This window comes from Filicampus tigris, chromosome 1 (genome assembly GCF_054856515.1).
Source record: "Filicampus tigris isolate MCC_2025a chromosome 1, RoL_Ftig_1.0, whole genome shotgun sequence".
In the NCBI taxonomy this organism is placed as follows: Eukaryota; Metazoa; Chordata; class Actinopteri; order Syngnathiformes; family Syngnathidae; genus Filicampus; species Filicampus tigris.
This window is the reverse complement of record NC_141217.1, coordinates 34,684,693-34,704,508: the sequence shown is the minus strand read 5'-3', so window position 1 is coordinate 34,704,508 and position 19,816 is coordinate 34,684,693. Positions and strand designations below refer to the sequence as shown.

General features: G+C 41.8%; 1 protein-coding gene across 4 annotated transcripts in view; it reads left to right on the top strand.

The window, feature by feature from the left end:
- The window catches only part of LOC147153773 (ATP-binding cassette sub-family C member 4-like), a 51,353-nt gene continuing 31,537 nt past the window's right edge, over nt 1-19,816 (top strand). For 2 of the 4 annotated variants that reach the window (XM_086036077.1, XM_086036076.1), the window contains exons 1-6: nt 1-181; nt 6,420-6,530; nt 9,470-9,590; nt 14,218-14,442; nt 15,506-15,595; nt 19,147-19,310. In XM_086036077.1, coding sequence (XP_085892203.1) covers nt 105-181; nt 6,420-6,530; nt 9,470-9,590; nt 14,218-14,442; nt 15,506-15,595; nt 19,147-19,310 — 788 coding nt within the window. In that variant the 5' untranslated portion in view covers nt 1-104. Of the gene's footprint in view, nt 182-6,419; nt 6,531-9,469; nt 9,591-10,509; nt 10,619-14,217; nt 14,443-15,505; nt 15,601-19,146; nt 19,311-19,816 lie in introns of those variants that run through there. The other 2 variants (XM_086036079.1, XM_086036086.1) reach the window with 2 other exon arrangements.

The window sequence follows — 19,816 nt, the reverse complement described above, 5'->3', positions numbered from 1 at the left end:
AGTTTCCGTTTTACATGATGTAATCGAACTACACGTGTCTGTGGCATGTCTGGTGTAGCAGCACGCCACGGCGAGGTCACTCAAGAGGTTCGCTGCATTAGAAAATGTTCCCGGAGAGCACAAAAATTGAGAAACCCAATCCTCTGGCAAATGCGGGATTTTTTTCACAGCTTTTTCTGTGGTAAGTCAGCGACGCGTCGTGACAGCACCAGCTCGGGGTTAACATGTGTTTAAGCAATACTGTACTATTTGTATAGTGTAACACGCATGGAGTTAATACTGGGCTCCTTCCCCGTTGCGCTCAGTGAAGGTAAATTCGCATTTTCTTAATGCAGTACTTTAATGAGCTTGTGCATTTCTCATCCTTTCATTCCACCAGTAAATGTAGTCACCGTCGCTCCGGCGTGGATGGGTTTACTGTACTCCGGTCCCGACGTACGCTGTTTTGAGGTTACGAACGGTGCGCAATGAACTAGTTTTCGCAACAGCGTTAAGCAGTGTTAAGTGGAGAAAAAGTGCCGGTACTCCCGTTATTCGACTGTTGCCTGGTAAATTAGGCTGTGGGTAACACCAGATAATTCAAATGTAGATAGATATATGAATGAATGGATGGATGGATAGATGGATAGAAAACCCGTATAAGACTACCACATATGTCTAACCCGGTTATGTTGTCACATTGACGCAATCAATTGGGTTACCTCTATGGGGTTACAATCATGCCAAAATCGCACATCGCACATGAGACACCCAACAATTTACAAACAAACTGAGTGTGTTTTAGTTTTGCAAATAAAAAACATCATTCACAAACTAATGCATTCTGTTCTGCACATAAGAAGTTTACCTATCGAACAAATACATCCTGCTTCAGAAACAAATACAGCATGTTTTGCACATACAAACAAACATTTCTTCAATTACAAAAAAAAAATATCCGTCAAGTACAATCTAAAATCTGTCAAGTACAAAAAAAAAATCCTTCAAGTACAAAAACAGAACAACCCTCAAGTACAATGAAAAAATCCATCGCATACAAAAAAGCAATTCTACAACTACGGAAAACTGTCACGTGACTTTTGGCACAAATTTTCGGACTTGCAGATCCACACCCAAATGCCAGAAAACTTTCAGAGAAATTGACTGTAATTCACACTCCACAACAGCAGGTGGCGCTGTTTAATCAGTTTAAGGCCACACGATTTTTTTTCCCCTCGAATATTTATTCAAGTCCGCTTCGGAACTGAAACACAGCACCGTTTGATTTCAGGTAAATTGGTGCTCGGTAGTACCGATCCAAATCGGCTCATACGTAAAAAAAAAAAAAGCCATCTTTTTTTTTTACCAAATCCCCAGATATAGTAGAGAAAAAAATAAGCATATTGAGTTCAGTTTAATGAGCATAGGGAACAAGTGCCATATATACAGCTTTCCCTGCAGTGCGTCTTTCTGTTGTTTGTTTGGCGACGACCCCCACCATCGTATTTTGTTACGGAAATATGTGAATTCCAACTTGTTCCGGCCATATTGCTGATTCTTCCGGGTATTTAAAAATAAATCCAGCATCCAACATTATTACCAGAAGCGCTGTGTCGGGCCACCAAGACGCTAACCAGTAAATGATGAAATGAACACTACATCTTTATGAAAAATAACAATAATAGTTTTATTTGCATTGTCCACATTGCACAATCGCCCAAACTCCCTGCTTTCCGCTGTTCGGATCGGGGGAATGCTTGGTCGATTGTTATCTTGTGCTGCCTCAGCTCCCTGCAAGCTACAGCTTGCTGAAGCCCCTCTACCGCTGAGTGTTTTGCGAAGGTAGCAAATCTTGCGTTTTCGTCTAGATTCCATCAATACGCCGCAATAACTTGCCGTGCAGCAATGTTCTCGACAAAATGTAAAACAAAGAAATCCGGACGAATTGTGGAGGTGAAGTTCTGTGTCCTCTTCGGGGTTTAAGTGGATGGAGCCAGGTGAAGGGAAAATTGGGCTATTCTTCCTAAAACTGCTGTCACGCACAGATCCCGGGAAGCCCACAAGAAGGTCAAACAATGTAGCATTGACAATACATATTGCCTGCATTCAGATGGAGTAGAAAGTAACCCTTGTGTTAATATAATCCATCTGGTGTGGTTTATGCTTTCATCTGTTGCCACTACATTTACATTTTGACAAACCCTTCTACAACTACTCGAAGCTTATCCGCCGGTAGGAAGGAGATGTTGTTTCTTTAGGTTTTGCTAAATGTTACGTGCGACCTGGTGTGTAATGTGCTATACTGCGTCGCATACTTTGCGGCATTAAATACACATGGAACCATCCTGTATGAATGTCTGTGTGCCAGCCAGGAGGTGCAGATCAGCAGCTTCATTTCATTTCCCCCAGCCATGGAATGAAGTATGGCTAAATTCACCTGGGATATGTGAAACGATTTGGCATCATTAATTGCTTTGTTGGACTGGCGTTTACACACTGGCGGTTATAGACAGTTTTTCCTGGGGTGCCTTGGCACAAGCACACAAAAATGTACCGGTACCCAAAAACACGCATGCACACACACAGATCTAATTCAGGTTCTGCATTCCCTGGCACTGTATGTATAGTGAATAACCAGAGCTGTGCATTTTACAAAAAAAATTGAGTGTCCGTCATCCATCAGCAGCGAGGGTACCCTTCCGTCATCAACTAATCGGATTACAGCGTTCCCTCAGTTTTCGCCGGTGACACATTCTAAATGAGTTGCCGTGACTGTCATTGCTTTTGTCGTCTTCGTCGTCGTCTTCTTTATTTTTATTTGATTTTTTTAAGAAAACGTTTTTATTAACAACACGGGCTTTCAAGTATGTAACATATTTTAAAGACTTTTAAAGAAGAAGCACTTTCGCTGGAAGTAGTCATGCGTTTTACCTTCACTTTGCACGATAACAACAATGATTTAAAAGGCACATCAAAGAACCAGGATTGTACATTTGGCTACCATGCGATTTGGGATTCGAATTAAGCGATGTGTTTTAAGACAAACTTTAACAGTTATTTGCCGACATTACGTCGTCCTCGTGTGTTGTCGGAGGTTGTCGCAATTTCTGAACGCAGCTGTTTACTGTCCGGCTTGTACTGCCTGCATTGGGCTCCGTTTTATTTTTCTTTTTGGGGAGGGGGGGGGGTACTTTGAATAACCAAACAGCACATTTGAACAACGTTCTGAGTTTCCAAACAGTGTGAGTGAAGTAGCGCTCTTGGGGGCGTAGTTCCGAACGCACCCTAATCTTCGAGCGTGCACTGCTTCACTGAAATGTGACATTCGCTTATTGAGAGCACACCAGAAATGGAGTTCCGGGGTTCCAGGCGCTCCTACTGGGGACGCGGCGCGAGCTGCTGATTGATTTAGAACGTAGGCTGTGTTCGGAAATTCATGAGAGGATCGAGGCTCTGCCTCTCTGAACACACGCACTCTCAGGGGAGTGCACGGGCGTCAGAGGGACTTTCTGAATGTGACCCTAATGTTCGTGGTCTCGGTTTAAAAAAAAAAAAAAAAAAAAATCGAACTTAAAGTAGATTTCCCCTGCAAAAATAAATAAATAAATCAACATTTATTGACTGGTCTGATTTAGAAGGAAGAAAAATAGTATGAAAACCTGCAAAATAGCAAGGTAAAACTGCATGAAATTCGCAAATGAAAATTCGTGATGGAATGAATCCGCCAGAGCTGGGCACTCGACTCTTTTTTGCCGGTCCGTCCTCCGTCCTTATTCATAAAAACAAGCGTTCTCCAATCCCGTCCTTCCTCATCCTTTTAAAGCGCTTCCGGACACCGATTGGCTGTCATTGTGTATGGCATAATCTGATAGGCTCCTATTGTAGGTGGGAGGAGCAAGTTTAGGACCTGAGATAAAACGTGAAAATGGAGGAGCATGTGAGAGTTGTCGGTCCGATGAATGGTACATTTTTAAAAAACGCCCTGACGGCACTATTGATAAAGGCAGAGTGATATGCCTTCTTTGTAAGAAGGACTTTGCTTCCCAAAGAAGCAGTTCAAGCCTACCACATAAATGCAAAGTAACCAGCCGCGACTGAAGCCACAGCTAATGATAACAACAGAGACGCGAATGTAGCGAGCCGTTGCAAAGCTCTTTGCCAAACTACACTCGAGAACGGCCCACATATGAGCAAGCCTGCGACCGACGGGCTGACAAATGTTCTTGCCAAGTAAATCGCGATGAACTGCAGGCTGATCAACATAGTTGAAGACGAGGGCTTAATCGAGGTGTTTTAAACAGCATCTAACGACCCATCATACAAACCACCGTGCGGAACTGCAGTGATGACTGAAATCAGCAAAATGTATGACGGTGAAAAGAAAAGCAAGCTTGATGTTTTGGGACAAATTTGCTATAACCGCCCATCACTGGACCTCAATTTGCAACTGTTGTGCAGCTCCGTGGCATCGCAGAAGAGAACAGTGGTTTTGCTTTTTTAAAAGAACCCGACACAAACACGTTCAGTCGGCAGGTCGGGACGATTACGGGGACGGCTGAAAAAAAAAAAAAAAAAAAAAGATTTCTCGTCCGTCCGTCCGCAAAATGGGCGCGACTGCCATTTGCCCCCATATGGGTTAAGAGAAAGAAATGACAATGGGCCGTGAGATGTCAGTCAAGACTTGCATCGCCTCTCAGCACAGGCCCAGAGCATGCGTCCGCGGCACCATCGGGGCAAGCAAGCAGCCTAGCGTTCATTAATCCTGCTCAGTGTTGCGCAGTGGGGGAGAGCGTGACGGGCTGGGGGCCACCTCCTCATTGTCCTTGTCGAAGCTTGTTAAGCATCAAGGAAGGAGATTCCGCTGCTTTTGGGGGTTAGGGTTGATGGCTCTATAATCCGGCCTGGATGCCTTGCCCCTTGCGTCGGCCTCGGTTTATGAAGTGCCCCTCAATTCTAAACCAACGGCTGCGCCTTGTCCTCTCGGACTGTAAACTTGAGCACCGCCTAATCTGAAGGAAGTATCAAATGCCTTCAGCAAAAGGCACATTTCTATATTCATCCGAGGCTTCTAAATAGGGAACGTTGTTACCCTTTTAAGAGCGGTGACACTGTTGATGTCAGTGGTGATAAAGTCCCGGCTAGAGGATGCTTACTGAGTGGGCAGACACACTCCGGTTTGTGCGTTCAAACCACAGCTGTGGTGCAGAGTCATTTTGCCAACTGAGTAACAACAAATGTAACGAATAACAACTGACAAAAAAAAAAAAAAATCTTGATTGTGTTTTTTCCAGATTTGAAAGAGACATTGTTGAACACCAGAAGCTAGCGTTTTTGACAACACATTTGCCATGAATCATCCTTGTAGCGTGATGATGATGGATAGGGATTTTTTTTTTTTCCTTTGAATCCGTCGCATCGTCTCCAAGTCTCGTTTTCAATCAATTAGTCAAGACCTCAACCATGGTTGAATTTACCTCGCTCTAGTTATTTTAGTCTAGTCTTTTTCTTTTTTTTTTTTTTTTTTTATGTCACGTGGTCACCCATACAGTTTGAAAAAAGAAACAAGCCTATTTTGACAAAGTATGGAGAAAAAAAAAAAAAGGACAGATATCTGTTTTGTACTTAGTGGCTTCAAACAATTTTATCCAAATAAACAAACTTGTGACTTTTCTACTGCGTTGGTGAATTATCTCTAGATTACCATGTACGTACAAATTCGGTTTCCGTTGCTACCATAGGAACAGAAGTCCGGTGTAAACTCAGGACCTCCTGTACCTGCACAAATATGTTTTCAGTTGGAGTTTGAAATACTCTCAATATTATTATTATTATTATTATTATTATTATTATTATTATTATTTCATGCAATCGTCAACTTGAAAGTGCTGCTGTTTTACTGGAATGGCTTTCTCCAAATGACCTGAGCTTTTGCTTTTCATTATTATGTTATGTAACAATTTCACAACCCAGTAGGAACTTATCAAAATAATCTGCTTGGTTTAATAAACAGCAACGTTTTTGTTTCAAATGTGGAGAGAATACTTACACTGTACGTTCTTGAATGCTGCTTCAATGGTTGTAAGGCAAGAACAGGCCGCATCACCGACTGAGAAGTGTTTGCTCATTTTTTTGGAAACCAGTCTGCCCTGTAGTTAGCGATTCTCAGCGTGGTAGCGCCCGTCGCGAAGAAGAGTTCAATCCCGCCCCCAAACATTACAAAGTAAGGCTCCAAATTGCCGTGCCCGCGTTGACATTCGCCCTGATCAGCTGTTGTTCAGTCACAGCAACTCAGCCGTTCAACTCATCATTGGAAGCAGGCCAGGAGCCAATTGGTGGACCTGTGTTCTCTTACAAGAAACCACTCAAGTGTCGTATGGATTAAAAAAAAAAAAAAAAAAAAAAAAAATCAAACTCCTCTGATCATAATGTCTATTTTGCAGCTGGGTGAGTCCTTTGCTGCACCTCGGTCGCAAGCAAAGACTGGAGGAACGTGACCTCTACACAATTCTTCCCGAAGATGAATCGGAAGTACTGGGGCAAGAGCTGCAGAGGTACTGTTCTCCTTTTGCGCCTTTTCATTCATCATGCATCACCCGCGCAACAAAAGGGCTAGCGTGAGTCGGAATTCCACCGAAATGTCGTAATACAGTGGTGCCCTGAGACACAATCGACCCGACCGACGGGTTTTTCCGTTTGGATTATTTTTTTGCTTTGGCTTGTGAGCACAACCTTGAGATACAAGTGCTGTATGGTGGCAGTGACTTAATCACAACTCACTTCACAACAAGCTTCTCCTCACAAGGGTCGCGGGGCGCGCCGGAGCCTATCCCAGCTGTCTTGGGGCAGTAGGCGGGGGACCCCCTGAATTGGTTGCCAGCCAATCGCGGGGCACACAGAGACAAACAAACATCGGCACTCGCAATAGCCCCTTTCACACCGCAGGAACTAATTCAAGAACGAAGAGGACAGGGGTCACCAACCTTTCTGAAACTGAGAGCTACTTCTTGGGTACCGATTATGGGAAGGGCTACCAGTTAGATTTCAGATTTGACAGTATGTGAATACACTGAGCATGTTAATTATTTCTCTCAATAATTACTAAACATAAATATCAATATGCAACATTACTTCTGTACATACCTGCCACTGTTTACATTTTCAAATAATCACTTCTACAACATTCCTGGATAATCGCAATGTCCCATCACTGGTGGGCGTGCTGTGCTGATGAACGCTGATTGGTCGGTTGAACTTGTGGGTGTGTTGTTTTGGATCTGCTTTTTTTTTTTTTGGGCACACCTCCGGCTGCCATTACGCAACTCGGCGTTCGTGTTCAGTTGGTTTCAATCACTATATTTCAATATTAACTCGTATTTCGAGAATGGAAGGAGAGGGAAAAAAATGGATCGGTGAACGGAGGAGGAGGTAATGGCACTTACAGACATTTACGGGGTACGAGCAAGCCCAACGCGACTTTGAATCGGCCACGCGAAATGATAACGTTGAATCACTTTATTTCAATGAACCCACGCGGGCACGGGGAGAACATGCAAACCCCGCACAGGAAGGCCGGGTCCAGATTCGAACCCACAACCTCTGCGCTGTGAGGCAGACGTGCTAACCAGACAATTACACGTTATGGGCTGAATTCGCAAAATGATTGTGTGGCTTTTGCATGGCGCTCACCGGTAAAAATGGAGCAAACAGATAGCGTCTAATTCACAAAGCACGCGCAAATGATGAAAGGCTTCACGTCTTTGTGCTCCGGCGGCACTTGCACGTATTTAAATGAGGTAATATGCATATATTTGGTAGAGAAAATGCCCATCTCTATCCAAATGAGCTACGTTGATAACGTCTAATTCACAAAAGCCAGCGCTAGAGATGCAACGATTCCTTAAAAATCGTTAAAATCGATTTTTTTTTAAGTTTAAGCCTGTATCCCACTGAAGGGGGGGGGGGTGGGCGCGTGCGAGTGTTTGCAAAAAGGTAGCAAATGTTGATTTCTCGTCAGGGTTCGTTCAAGGTCGCAAACGTTCGCCAAAGGTTCGCCAGACGTTTGCCAACAGTTTGATTCATTTTGAACGTGTTCAAAATGTCCTTGCGACCCGAAAAACTGTCGGCGACCATTAGGACTGTCGGTGAGCATCCGGCAAACATCTTTGCGACACTGAACGAATGCTGATGACAAATCAATATCCGCTCCCCTCGAGAACACTCGCAAACGTTTGCCGCTCAGTTGGACACGGGCTTTACAAGAGAGAGAGAGCAGCAGCAGTGTTCACTGGGAACAGAGTGAATCGGGTGAAGTGGGAGGGGCAAGGAAGGGTTTGGGGTTTTGTGTGGGATTCCATATGTAAATTCACAGAAAGGGATCCCAGTGCGGACTCAGGTGGTGTGGAATCCCAGGTCGGCTTTTTTAGAACCGAATACTTTTTGAACCCCTTTTTGTGTAGGAAAAACATTCCGTCCGCACTGCCTCCTTTGTTGAAGAAAAAAAACAAAACGCATCCACACCAATCGACAAGCACGTCATGTTTTCTGTCTATCACGATATGCCGCTGGCATGGATAGATAGATAGATAAAGATACCTGCATGATTCATTTAAAAGAAAATAACAATCGGAGTAATAATCGTTACTAATTATTAAAAGTCATAAGTCATTGATTGTTAGGGAAAACAAGTTCATCTCTACAATCTAAAGCGGAAGCCAACCCAAACATATTTTTTTCTCAAGAATATCTTTCCCAGAAGGCCCACTAGTTGAAACACAGCATTCTGATTAATTTTGCATTCACGGAATATAAGTTAAGCAGCAAATTGCACTCGTTTTTAGCCATCTCTGGGGGCGGCCATTTTGTCACTTGTGTCGACTGAAAATGACATCACAAGTGCTCACAACGACCAATCACGGCTCAGATTCAGAGAACGGATCAGCCGTGATTGGTCGTTGTGAGCAGTCGTGATGTCATTTTCAGTCGACAGAAGTGACAAAATGGCCGCCCCCGGAGATGGCTAAAAACGAGTGCATTTTGCTGCTTAATTTATATTCCGCAAACGCAAAATTAATCAGAATGCCGTGTTTCAACTAGTGGGCCTGCTGGGAACACATTCTTGAAAAAAATATCTTTGGGTTGACTTCCACTTTAAGCTCTTTCAGCATTTAATACTTTGGTATTTACTTGTATATTTGTTATTCAAGTGGTCCAATTCCCCGAAATTCAAGAACTCGTAAGTCAGGTACCACTGTATTACTGATTCAAAGATCTCATCTCACAACGATCTCTCATTTACTCACAAATGTTCTTCTTTACCATCAATTGAGTAAATTCCTAGTTTATTCTATCTCATTAATTACCATGGAAACTGTCCAGTTTAGAAAATTGCCTTACAACAACATTGCAACCCTCTCTGTGACTGACCCTGCTTTCGATGTTTCACGGTAATTTGCGCCTGTGCAAAAACAATATGTTTTCACATGTCTTGCAGGTGCTGGGATCTTGAAGTTAAAAAGGCGACTAAACAACTACGGAAACCCAAACTGTCCAAAGTCCTTATTAAGTGCTATGGGAAATCTTACGCCGTAGCGGGAATCTTTGCGTTTTCCTTGGTATGCACTGATAGGCTCTTTGAAGGATTGAAGTGACCCAAAGTCAACGAGGAATCCTAATGAATCATTTTCTGAATTAGCATTGTCTGTTGTCTTTGACACCAAAACATTTATGTATATTTATGTGAAGAAAAAATAAGAACAGCATCTCAGCGCGGGTTGAATCTAGGCAACTGGACTTTTTTTGTTGTTGTCGATGAGGGCGTTTCACCTTTAAGGCAAGGCAAGGCGGTTTTTCTTTTTATAGCACATTTCATACACAAGGCAACTCAATGTGCTTCACGCAAGCAAAGACACGACGCCTATAAGCATTTACAAACACAACAGTTAACGACATTCAAAAGCAACGCAGAGACAACAAAAGTGGCTTATAATAATTACTAGACTGTACGATGACAACAACGTTAACAAAACACATTCATTGATTAATTAATTAATTACTTAAACACAAATCAAATTTTAGGTGTAGAGATCCTCCATTTATGTCCCAGTGGGTGTCCCCTGGGGGTGGTCACAATAGAGTTTTGTTTTTGCCCAGGGCAGCTGGTGAATGGCTGTCCCGCTCACAAATCGAAAAGTGGCCACCAGGGGCGTTTTTATTCACCTTGGGGGCCCTAGGCAAGAGTGACCACGGCGGCCCTCCCGCCCCCAAAACACCAAGATCATCATTCAATCCAGAAATCTTTTTTAAATATTTTTATAATTTTAAATAACAGAATTGCACAATCATGTCAGAAAACTTTAAATACAATATCACATAACAAACGCAACTGAAATATACCGTTTTTTTCTGAATGACAAAAACAAAAAATAAGAAAGCAAAAAAAAGAAAAAGAAAAAAAAAAGGAAATAAAATTAAAAAAATCGCTTGTTGTCTTTTGTTCCATATCTACAGCCATTTCCTGGTGGAATGTGTTTTAAAAACGTTTGCTTGCGGGCCTTATCTTAATTGTGCAAATGCAGTAATGGCGTTCTATTGAGATCAGTCCCAGTCCCGTGAGCCTCTCTTGACACATGGCTGACCCGAAGTAGGTTGTTTTTTTTTAATCAACGTTAATACTACCTTCATCTACAGGGATAAGATGTTGCTGTTGTTGTTTTGTTGTTGCCCCAAAAACGCGAGAAGCACTACATATTTTGTCATCTGGCTTTATGTTCACACTGCAAGAATTGTGTATGCTACGGTATTGTTTATACACACTAAACATTAAGATCTGTTTGGAGTCATTAATGAACAGCCAACTTCACTGTTCCCGATAATATATTTGATTAATGTAACATACATCAAATTCAAGGAGATATATGACATTGCGCTTTCCCCAAAACAAATGATTTACCGGTTAGCTTAGCGTGCTTAAATAAGCTAGGCTAAGCGTAAACATGTCATGCGCAGTTGCGCTTCGTGGGCCTACAGACTGGGACAAATAAGTGGCATCAACTTTTTTTTAAAAACAACGTCAGATTATACACGTTCCTGTTTTCTTTTTTCTTCATCTTTTTTTTTTTTTTTTTCTTTTTGCATGCCCTGACGGTCCGATACGCTCGCTTCATTTTCCCTCGAGTTTGACGTAGCGCAGAAAGCTGGCCACGGCCAGTCGGGGCCCCTTTTAGGGGGGGGTTTTCGACGTGTCGCTGCAGCGTCTATGGAGGTTTCAGGTTACATGTGTTATTGATATATATCGATATTGGCCCATGTCTTGGCCTTAACGCACTAGGTAGCGACAGCTAGTGGGGCCTCTGTTCGTTTTTTTCTCAGTGCATCGATGTTGCATGTCTAAAAAGTTCAGTCATTTTGTCATTGACAAAACGACAGCGCTGCCCTCGGGGCCCCTTCCAGCTCGGGGGCCCTAGGCAATTGCCTGCTATGACTACGCCATCGCGGCGTCTCTGGTGGCCACCACACCAGAGCCTGAAGATAGAAACGGGAGGAGAAATGTGTCGGCCCCCCCGCGTGGCTAGTTTGTCTGAGTAATTGAGAAGGATTCTCTCCAAACACAACATACCGTTGAATTTCAAACCCATGATCAAACAGACAAAAGCTGGTTCACCACAGGGAGGGAAACGCCCGAAGCAAACTAGCCAATGTCGTGCGCTAACCTCGACATCGGAGAAACCAAGCAGCTGTTGAACAAAGCGCATGGCACAATATCGGCGACTGGCTTCTTTGGGTCCAGAGGTCGACGTTTCAGGAAGCATCCCAGGAAGAAGGGACATTGCTTCGAGGACAGCAAAGTCAAACGTTGTGATAGGGAGGAGGGAAAGAGGTGTAAAAGAAGCCATCTATGTCAAACTAGAAAAAAACATCGGAGGAGGAGGTTTCAGGCATCAGCTATTGTCTGCGTAAAACAATGTCCTGACACGCCTCCTCCCAAAGATTGTCTCACGCCATACCATGTAGGATTGAACAATTAATATAAAAAAATGATAATAATTTTGACTTTGGCTTCTCACAATCGTTACATTACAACATCATAATTGAAACGATGTGTCAAACGGTGTCCTATGTAGTGAGCGCACCCTGAATGCATCATCTCGCTTACGAATCAGGCGTGTTGGAGGCGGGAGACTTCAAAAACAGAATGGACACCTGCTCAATATCATCACCCTCTTAAAATAATCGCTTAATTCATTTTTTTCCTGTTTTTTTTCAGAAAACACGAAAAAGTGAACCACATTATGATGAGCTTATATGTTTTGATAATTCCAGTTCAGGCGTAAGAGGGCCTAGCATGTGGCCAGCATCCCTAAGAGATGTTTAAGGCAAAAAATAATAAATACAAATAAAAGATACATTTTGTCAAAATATGACTTAGGCCATTCTTTTAAGAGGCTGACGATATTTTTCGTAATCCGTGAAAAACGAGTTCTCTTAATAAAGCTCAAGAACACTTTGCTGTGACCACCTCCAGGGGGACACCCACTCAGGAATAAATAGGGAGATTCCATACCTAAAATTTAGAGTTAAAGAAGCCTTCTGGATTAAAAGGGAAATCTCGTCAAAACACAAGTCCAAGTTTTCTTCTTTTTTTTTTTTTTTTTTTTTTGCGACTTACAGTATTTCTACATTTTCCGTTTTTAATGTCAACATTACAAATACAGGAGCATCCACTGAGACACTGGAAAAAGTAATGGCGTGTAGAAAAACAACACCAATGACTATTAATGGACTGCAGTTATGTCGAGCTGCAACTTTCAAGAGAAACATTGGATCCACACGTTAAAGGTGGAAGTCAAGCCAAAAATGTTCTTTACAAAAACATGTTCTATGCCGGCCCACTAGTTGAAACATGGCATTCTGATTCATATTGCGTTTGTGGAATATGAGTTCAGCAGTAAAACCTGCCCATTTTGGTCCATCTCAGGGGGCGGCCATTTTGCCAATTGTGGTCGACTGAAAATGACATCACTGTTGCTCAGTGCTGAGATAACGACCCAATCATGGCTCAGCTTAAAAAAAACGCTTGAGCCGTCCATGATTGGTTGTTACCTGAGCCCTGAGCAACTGTGATTTCATTTCAGTCAACAGAAGTAACAAAATAGCCACGCCCTGAGATGGCTAAAAACGTGGCCATTTTGCTGCTTAATTTATATTCCACAAATGCAGAACATACTATTGCAAATCATTTTTGGGGATTGACCTCTTTTATTAGGACCTGATTTAGCCAAATTTAGCACGTACTGTTTTTGAGTAGTCATGAAACATGGATTCCTGACACAACGACCCACAATGACAAGATGTTGTTATGGATTTAAAGAATAAGTGATTATTCTATTGCATTTGGTAGATGTCTTCATTGAATTACCACTACCAAAAAAAAAAAAAATTAACAATGCCACTAACATGCCCCTCTCTGAGCCCTTTATAAAGATTTACAACAAAATATATTTTGTCCAAGTCCTAACACTGCTAGTTTAGTGGTACATGCTGCTGCGTTTCATGCAGATAGCAAGGCTTTGATTCCCAATATCCAGCCTTTGCCGGTCCCAAATGTGGGTAAAAAAAAAAAAAAAGAACTGGTTGCATAAAAAACCGTGCTAAACAAATCATGCGGGTGACTTGCTGCGGAGACAGACAACCCAAAAGTCCCAACAACTAAAAAGTCCCTCATTGCCGTTTTGAATTCCAAGCCATCCGAGGTATCAGCAGGAGTCTGTCTTAGAAAGCCTGTCCGATAATCTCAAATTTGAATTGGCAGACCAGGCACATATTTGCTGCTTCCAGTCCAGTGAGCAGTGAGGTACATGACATAATGGCATCCTGCTGATGTCACTTTTTGGAATATAACACACGGGCTCCTCTCTGCTGTTGTCCGACTTCTCCACCGAAAATTCTTTATTTCCTCTTTGACTATTGAGCAAGTGACAGAAACAAATAATAAACCTTTCATGCATAGTGGTCACTGCAGTGGGCAGCTATTTCACAGTTGCTTTCGCCTATATCAATGAATCTACATTTTTCAAAATATTTTTAACCCTTTCATGCATTAATTATGATTTCATGTTATTATTTGAAATATGAGTATCTTTTTTGGTTGAATTAATATAGGCGAAAGCGACTTTTAAATAGCTGTCCTCTGTAGTGACCATTTTGCATGAAAGGGTTAATGCATGTGTGTTTCTTTTACAGGAGGCCATCAAAGTCATCCAGCCACTTCTTCTAGGCAGAATAATAATGTTCTTTGAGAATTACGATGCTGATGACCGGAGCAGTCTTTGCATGGCATACGGCTGCGCTGCTGCCATGAGCGTCTCCACCTTCGGCTTGACTATCCTCCAGCATCTCTATTACTATTTTGTCCAAAGGACGGGCATGAAGATGAGAGTGGCCTTGTGCCACGTAATATACTGCAAGGTTAGTGAGGGTGATGCAGATGTTTTTTTTATTTTTTTATTTTATTTTATTTTTTTCAATGACTGTTACCATTTGCTGTGATGTGATTAAATGCAGAGGTGGCAAAAGTACGCACACTGTACCTTTTAAGCAGAAGTTAAGATACGTTTGGGAAAAAAATGGCTAGAAGTATTCATTCAACTTATGTACTCAAGTACAAGTAATAACCGCAGACTGAAATTTACGTAGGTAGAAAACTAAAACGTTTTTTTTTGTTTTTTTTTACTGTCAATTATAAATAATACTCATTTTGATATTTTGGCACAAAGGAAAAAAAACTCCTCAGCACACAAAATAGTTTCCCTATTTTATTAACGTTTGTTAACCCAATTACCAATTAATGATGATTAATTTGAAAAATATCTAATGAATAAAATAATTTATTTTTTGGTCCCTTAACGGTCATTTTGTCATCCACTGAAGTTGAAAAAAAAAAAGCCCATTTTGACTAAGTATGGGATAGAAATGATAGATGTGTGTTTTCAAATGTAGGGATTTAAAGCGGAAGTCAACCGACACGTATTTTTTTCAAGAATATGTTCCCAGCAGGCCCACTAGTTGAAACACGGCATTCTGATTAATTTTGCGTTTGTGGAATATAAATTAAGCAGCAGAATGCACTAGTTTTTAGCCATCTCTGGGAGCGGCCATTTTGTCTTCTGTCGACAGAAAATGACATCACAACTGCTCAAAACGACCAATCACGGCTCGGATTTGGAAAACAGGTCAGCCGTGATTGGTTCGTTGTGAACAGTTGTGATGTTATTTTCAGTCGACAGAAGACAAAATGGCCGCCCCCAGAGATAGCTAAAAACGAGTGGATTAACACTTATTCCGCAAACGCAATATCGCAGAATGCCCTGTTTGTGTTGACTTCCCTTTTAAGTAAGTACTGGTCTGAAAAATGAATACTGAAGTATTTTAGAGATACCTGAAAAAAGTCTGCTTGTATAGTAATGAAGTATTGTGCTTGGGGTGTGCTTCATTCCCACCAGTGATTAAATGTCTTTGTGGCTCTCTTCAGGCTCTTCGTCTCAGCAGCCAAGCAATGGGACAAACTACCACAGGCCAAATTGTAAACCTCCTTTCAAATGACATCAACCGTTTCGATGAGGTCAGGTGTGCTGCAACATTTCAAGTACCATTTTTCCATCGTGATTTACGGTATTTTGAAACGTGGCTTGTTTGAAAACTGTTACTGGATTGGTGAAGGGAATTCATGTGCAGAGCTGGGCTGGCCAATGGAAGCGCTCCCTGGACCGGGCGTCTCCGCCCATCCGTTCAGAGACCGACTGTTGGATATTATATTTTCTGCCCTCCGAAAAGGCTCATCAGAAGCGCACAATGTTACAACTCGTGTTTGTCTTTGTTTGTTTATTGAACAGAGGACCACTGGTCATAAACCCGACACAAACAGATACAAATGATTTCACAACGATTCAGTTGAATTCCAGATGTTATACTAATAAATTACATTATAAACGATTATTATATAAGATATATATTCATAACGATTGTCAAGTCATTACCAACTGTTGAAAATGTATAGCACATTTGTTTTAACAACACATTTCATTTTATTTTAATAAAATTTAATCAAAATAATTTCCAACTATAATCAACTACATCACCCATAATGCATAGTGCCATTGGCTAATGCGCACAACGGCTCTCTGCCGCCTGTCAGAAAAGCAATTAAATCAAAGAAATAAGAATAAGATCGCTTGCACACAGACTTCACGAAATACTTTGCAGCTCCTGCGGCATTTACAAAAGATCCAATGCACCACTGTTGGAGCTCTAGTCGAACGGAAAATATCAGTTACTTATTTTTGTTACGATCGATGGTGCACCTCGAGGCGCCCCACATCCGCGAATCGCAAATATAAACGCCCCAGATAAAGCGACAGATGACAATCAGCTGGTATTTGTAACCGACACGACGGACATTCACAGAGTCATAGAAAAGACTAGCAAATAAACGAAGTGTAAACGAGACTTTAATGAAACCATCGATCACGTTTCGGATACATCAAATTATTGGCCAACAGCTACATAAGTTTGTCCATGAAGTTTGTCTTAACACTGACCGCTGCATTGACATATAAATAACGACCGCTGTTAAATAAAGCAAGAAGTTACATTACAACTCTCGACTCGCTCACTTTGTCGCCTTACACACATACAAGCATCTCTCCCGTGGCGTCATACATGGACGCTTTGTTTTCGGGGGGGTCGGGGGGGGCTGATATTTTTTATGAATAAGGACGGAGGGACGAGGCCGGAATGGTACCCAGGTCGAGGACGGCCAAAAAGGGGGTCAAGTGCCCAGCTCCGTTCATGTGCATGACTCCTTTCGGTGTCATGGTGAATGAGTGGTTTGCACACCGTCCTCACACTTCTGAGATTATTGTCACGTGAGGAACACAATTTGGTCCCAGAAGCAGACACGTCACGGATGTGGAAAGAAAGGGAGCCTTCATATACAAAAAAATACAAAGTAACAACAGAGAGCAGGGCTGGGTGCAGAAGGCATGGAATAAAGCTTGGTGTTATGACAACATGTCACTGAGCAACATGAACTTAAATGCTGAGAGACATCCGGCCACGCCCAGTCCTATATGACAAAATAAAGGTGACAACATAAAGACGTGGGAGCGAAACTTCCCGCTGTACACACGACAACGACAGCTTTATATTTTTTTGCCGCGAAGGTGATATCGAGTTTTTTTTTTTTAGTTTTGGGGCGTTTATAGCAAACTGTAACCTTTAAGTTATTTCTGAGGTCTAATTAAGAGTAAAAAAAAAAAAAAAAAAAAAAGGAAAACTCTCAGAATGAGTTACGCACAGAGCCAATGAGGGTGAAACAATGTGAGAAGCGTAGCACTGATCCGTTCGCTCATCCATGCTGTGACAGTTTGCATAGCAAAACATGTGCATAACAAGAGGCTGATTTTCGACCAAAAAATGTGTGCCTGAATTGAAAAGTTTGTAAAAAGCGTCATTCATTACTCAAGGTTCCACTGTACAGAATTGGACAAGTTAATCTTGCAGATATTCCAGACTCACCCCCTATACCAGTGGTCCCCAACCACCAGCCGTATTATATAGTTTTTTCTTTTCTTTTTTTTTCAAGTACATTAGCCCCATGGGCACAGTCAGGCTAGAACAGGAAATGACATGTCTAAAACATTTGTAACATTGATGGATTGTTACCACTCCCACACACTTTTAAGCATATTTAAATTTATTGAAACACACTTCAGCACATTAAGTCACATTTAAAGAGCAAGTCGACGCAAACAGTTTTTTTTTTTTCAAGAATATGTTATATACAAGCCCACTAGTTGAAACAGGGCATTCTGATAAATATTGCGTTGGTGGAATAAGTGTTAATCCACTTGTTTTTAGCCATCTCTGAGGCGGCCATTTTGTCTTCTGTCGACTGAAAATGACATCACAACTGCTCACAGCGACCAATCACGGCTGACCTGTTTTCTGAATCTGAGCCTTGGTTGGTCGTTGTGAGATGGCTAAAAACGAGTGCATTTTGCTGCTTAACTTATATTCCACAAACGCAAAATGAATCAGAATGCCGTGTTTGAACTAATGTGCCTGCTTGGAACATATTCTTAAAAAAAAAAATGTTTGGGTTGACTTCCGTTTTAAAGTCATTGAAACACTTTTTAAGTATCCGCTAGCATTTGTTTTCGCTCTCTTGCTCGCAGTTCTCCAAATAAGACGCAAAGTGCGTGCTTACTTGAGTTATGTGACTCACTTACATACATTTATTGAAGTGACACAAAAAAAAATAAAAGAATGTGTATTTCATCCCTATATTTTTGTCTGAAAGGAACCCGGCTAGCCTGATGCTAACACATAATGTGCAACGCCATGAACGAGCTAACGGAAATTAGTAGAGATGTTGTGTTATTTATTAAGTTAGCTAGTATTCTCCCTGGCCTGCGGAGACAACAACTATAGTGTAGTAGGGGACATTCTCTGCCTCGTCTTCATGTTGTGGCATCTGAAGATTACTGTCAAATTAACTATCAAAGCAAAATAACTCTACATGTATTTAAAACAGCCACATAGCTTTGCCTCAAATAGCTTGATAATAAGAACCAATGCAAATTGTTGGCCTAACGAGTCGCATCTATGTGGTAGTGTCATAACACTTTAAGCAACAGATATTTGAACACTCACAGTGGAGCAACACATGTAGACAGACAACATAACAATACTCACAGGCATATTGTACTATATATCCTCTGCAAAAAAAAAAAAAAAAAAGACAAATATTACTGCAGCTTATTGAGTCACTTATGGCACTTTTCCACACCAAGAAGGCCTTGCTTGGCCCCAAGTGGTCACTTTTCCATGAGACTTTTTCGGCGCTGAGCGGATACAATAGAACTGCTTTTCAGAACCATCTCGAAGGGGCTTCTAAAACACAGGACATCGGGGGGGGGGGGGGGGGGGGCACTGTTGTCACAAAAAATGTTGACCCCTTTGATCGATGAATTTATTGACTGAGTGTGTGCTATGCTATCGTGTTGCACTAAAGTACTACGTTAGCGATGCTACTGGAATGCATATTTGAAGCTTGTGGTTATAGCCATCAAGCAAATACAGTTTCATGGCATGCTCGTCGTTTTTGTGCAGATTACGCTCAATCTGCACTACCTGTGGGTGGGACCGCTACAGGCTGTTGTGGTCATCGCTTTCCTCTGGTACGAAATTGGGCCCTCGTGCCTAGCTGGCGTGGCTGTTCTCGTCCTCATGTTGCCCGTGCAGACATGGTTTGGGAAGCTTTTTGGAATCTTCAGGTGAGCAGGCTCGCAAAGGGGGTGGAATAGTTTTGTTTTTCGGATGGAAAAAAAACAAGCACTCTGTGATGTTATACTCTATAAAGCGTTAACATAATTGAAAAGAATGCATATAACGTAATGGTTTGGTCACAATTTTGGCTTCATTTCACTTGTGCTGCTCCTCCCCGGTGTGGGGCAGTAAAATACAGAAAGAAAGGAGAAACACATACAAAGAAGATTTTACAACTGACTCTGTAAAATGCAATAACAAACCTGTAAATCAGGTCCCTTGTATCCCAAGGCAATCTGTATTTCTCCCCTTAAACTGGAAGTCAACCCAAACATATTTTTTTCAAGATTATGTTCCCAGCAGGCCCAGTAGTTTAAACACAGCATTCTGATAAATAGTGTGTTTGTGGAAAAAGAGTTAATCCACCCGTTTTTAGCCATCACTAGGGGCGGCCATTTTGTCACTTCTGTCGACTGAAAATGACATCACAAATACTCAGGGCTCAGGTAACGAC